Source organism: Ipomoea nil, unplaced genomic scaffold (assembly GCF_001879475.1).
Source record: "Ipomoea nil cultivar Tokyo-kokei standard unplaced genomic scaffold, Asagao_1.1 scaffold0188, whole genome shotgun sequence".
NCBI classification, from domain to species: Eukaryota; Viridiplantae; Streptophyta; class Magnoliopsida; order Solanales; family Convolvulaceae; genus Ipomoea; species Ipomoea nil.
Window position 1 is genome coordinate 1618131 of NW_017616616.1, and position 2975 is coordinate 1621105.

At 37.2% G+C, this 2975-nt stretch overlaps 1 protein-coding gene across 1 annotated transcript; it reads right to left on the reverse strand.

Annotated features, from left to right (window-relative positions):
- Nucleotides 1-1963: 1963 nt before the first annotated feature.
- On the reverse strand, nt 1964-2671 carry LOC109181490 (histone H3.2). The gene has a single exon (XM_019331284.1). The coding sequence runs from the start codon at nt 2591-2593 to the stop codon at nt 2183-2185; it is 411 nt and encodes a 136-aa protein (XP_019186829.1). The 5' UTR covers nt 2594-2671; the 3' UTR covers nt 1964-2182.
- Nucleotides 2672-2975: the final 304 nt, after the last annotated feature.

Consider the following 2975-nt stretch of genomic DNA (forward strand, 5'->3'; position numbering starts at 1 on the left):
GGGCAACTCCCGGTCGGGGTTCTTCACAAGGAGCCCGCCCTGTTACCTGCAAAGACAAAGAGAAAGGGACGAAGGCGTCTCGGTCGGGTGTAAGCTTATGCCGGTCGGGATATTCCCTACCATTTATATTTATTTATTTTTTTGCAGGGGAAAGAAATGCCTAAAACCCCATACTCCCATTTGTCAAAAGCTAAGCTCCAAAGATTTCACTGTTCCAAAAGTCTTGGATGGACCCCTGTTGGGGTTGCTCTAAGTAGCAAAAGAGGAGCTCAAGTCAAAGTAAAATAGCAAAGATGTTAGCGAAGGAGCAAAGATCAAGTGTTCAAATCTCCAAGGAAGCAAATTATTAGAATAACAAAAGTTTTAACAAAGTTTCAAAAAAAAAAAAAAAAAAAAAAAAAGGTGCTAGCAAGGTAACAGAGGTGCAGTGCTAAGGTTGTGCCAAGGGTTGTGCTAAGGGTTGTGATAAGAGTTTTGCCAAGATATTATAATAAAACACTCATATATCACTATTAATACTAAAAAAAGTTATAAAAAAAATATATTAAAATTAAGACTAAAAAACACAATGTTACAAATAAAGAATACAATTAGAATTAATCTCTCTATAAAATCATGTAGTTGTATTATTTGAACCCCTATCATTTAACATTTAGGGAAAAACTAGATATCTTACCATCGTTTCCAAAAACAAAAAAAAAAAAAAAAAAAAAAAAAAAAAAAAAAAAGATATCTTACCATCTAAACTAACACATTATATACTTAAGGGTTGTCCTAAGAATTGTGCTAAGACTTGTGCTATGGTTGTGCAAGGGGTTGTGCTAAGGGTGGTGCTAAGAGTTGTGCTAAGAGTTTTGCTAAGAGTAGGGACGAATTCAGAAATCTTTTTAGTGGGGTTGAAAGATTAAAGACAAATGAGCTATTTTGAAAAAATAAATACTTAAAGCCGAGTAATAAATATGATTAATTAGGATAAATAATTAATTTTGATATAAAAACTATTCAAAATATAAAATATAATTAATTAGATAAAATAAAGCAACCTTGTCAAGCACAGAGGTAACTACAAACATTGTCATTTCCTGGTATATTGTAATGTGTTAGTTATATTATAGTAAGCTGCTCTTGAAGGATAATACATGCAAGTTCACAGTTATAGACTGTAACTAAGTGGCATGTTTTTTGCAGTTCCACATCTCCTTTCTCAGTTATAGTGACTAAAGATACGTTCACAGCCTCAGAGCAAAGCAATCAGTTTCACAGAATTATTTTGTAAGACCAGACAGAACTTCTGCAGAAGAGATGATTACTGCTCCAATTACAAAGAATAAGACACTTTTGCAACTTGCAAGACAACATATATTTTATAAAAATTTAAGCAACATGAAACATACTCCAACTTGCAATTATCCCAACACTGAGTTATTTTGGAATATTGAAACAGTACACTAATAAAGGATGTACCTTTACCATTTTTAAGTTATTATAGTCATAAGGAATTTGATGGATTCCTGCACCAATATATACATAAGAAAAGCTTAGAGTTAAATAGTGCTGCAGTATAAATAATGCAAAGAATCATATAAGCACATAACAGCCATTTCACTTCAGAACTTATCAGTCATTACTCAACTTTTACATAAATAATTGAAAGAAACTTTTATGCAGGTACCTACTCTATATATGGAATCATATGCAAGCCATTTTTAATCAAAATATTGATATAATGATACAAAATATGTTAAACCTAACGCACTGGAACACACAACAAAGAATAATAATTGGGGACATGGGGTGAGTTTAAGGGCATATCAATCATTCAATCCTTTACTAGCAAAACTTATAATTCAAGTTTATGAACATCACAGATTTCAAAGTTCATGGATACCATTTTTTGTGCAGGCCATTAATAGAAGATCCATTCAGAAAACATGGTTATCTCAGATTGCTATTTGCTTCCAGATGGCAGAAAACTTGATAAATTTCATTAACCAGGATAACCTAAATTTTCACTAGCACAGTGACTACACGTCTACATATCTTTCAACAATGCTGCAGGAACCCTAGAATTTACACCATTCTAACACCACATACCAGGAAAAGCAGCACAGTAAGCAAACACAAAACAGAACAGACTACTACGCAACAGAAACTGAAATCAACCAGATTATCAAACTTCAACCTAAGCCCTCTCGCCACGAATCCTCCTAGCGAGCTGAATATCCTTAGGCATAATGGTGACTCTCTTGGCGTGAATAGCGCAAAGGTTGGTGTCCTCGAAGAGTCCGACGAGGTAGGCCTCCGCCGCCTCCTGGAGTGCCGCGACGGCGCTGCTCTGGAACCTAAGATCGGTTTTGAAATCCTGCGCAATCTCTCTAACGAGTCTCTGGAACGGCAGCTTTCGGATCAGGAGCTCGGTGGACTTCTGATACTTCCGGATCTCCCTCAGAGCCACCGTCCCTGGACGGAAACGGTGGGGCTTCTTCACTCCGCCGGTGGCCGGAGCAGATTTCCTTGCGGCCTTGGTGGCCAGCTGCTTCCGGGGAGCCTTTCCTCCGGTCGACTTGCGAGCTGTCTGCTTGGTACGTGCCATTGGAACGATTGAAAGCTCAAATTGTATGTATAGATTGCAGAAATTGCTATGAATGCTTGTGAGATTGAAAGGGATTTGGGGGAAATTTATATAAGGGTTTTGAGGGCGGGAGGGTTGGGTATTTGGGGAGTTTTTGAAATTTGGGATTTTCGGAGGCGAGTTTCAGCCGTTGATTAATTTCAACTTTGGTCGGTTCAGATAGGATATAAGGTCGTGATCCGTAAAACGATCCTCGTGGAGGGAACCACTTCGAATCAAATATAAACACGTGTCCATCAAATATAAAGCCTGTGCATTTCATTTTCGCGCCTGGCGGGTTCGACAAAAAATGATTTTTACAAATTTGTACTCCGTAATTAGGTACGTTAACAATGGTTAATTA

Coding starts and splice junctions, on each gene's coding strand:
- LOC109181490 (XM_019331284.1), bottom strand. CDS start 2,593: ATGGCACGTACCAAGCAGACAGCTCGCAAGTCGACCGGAGGAAAGGCT.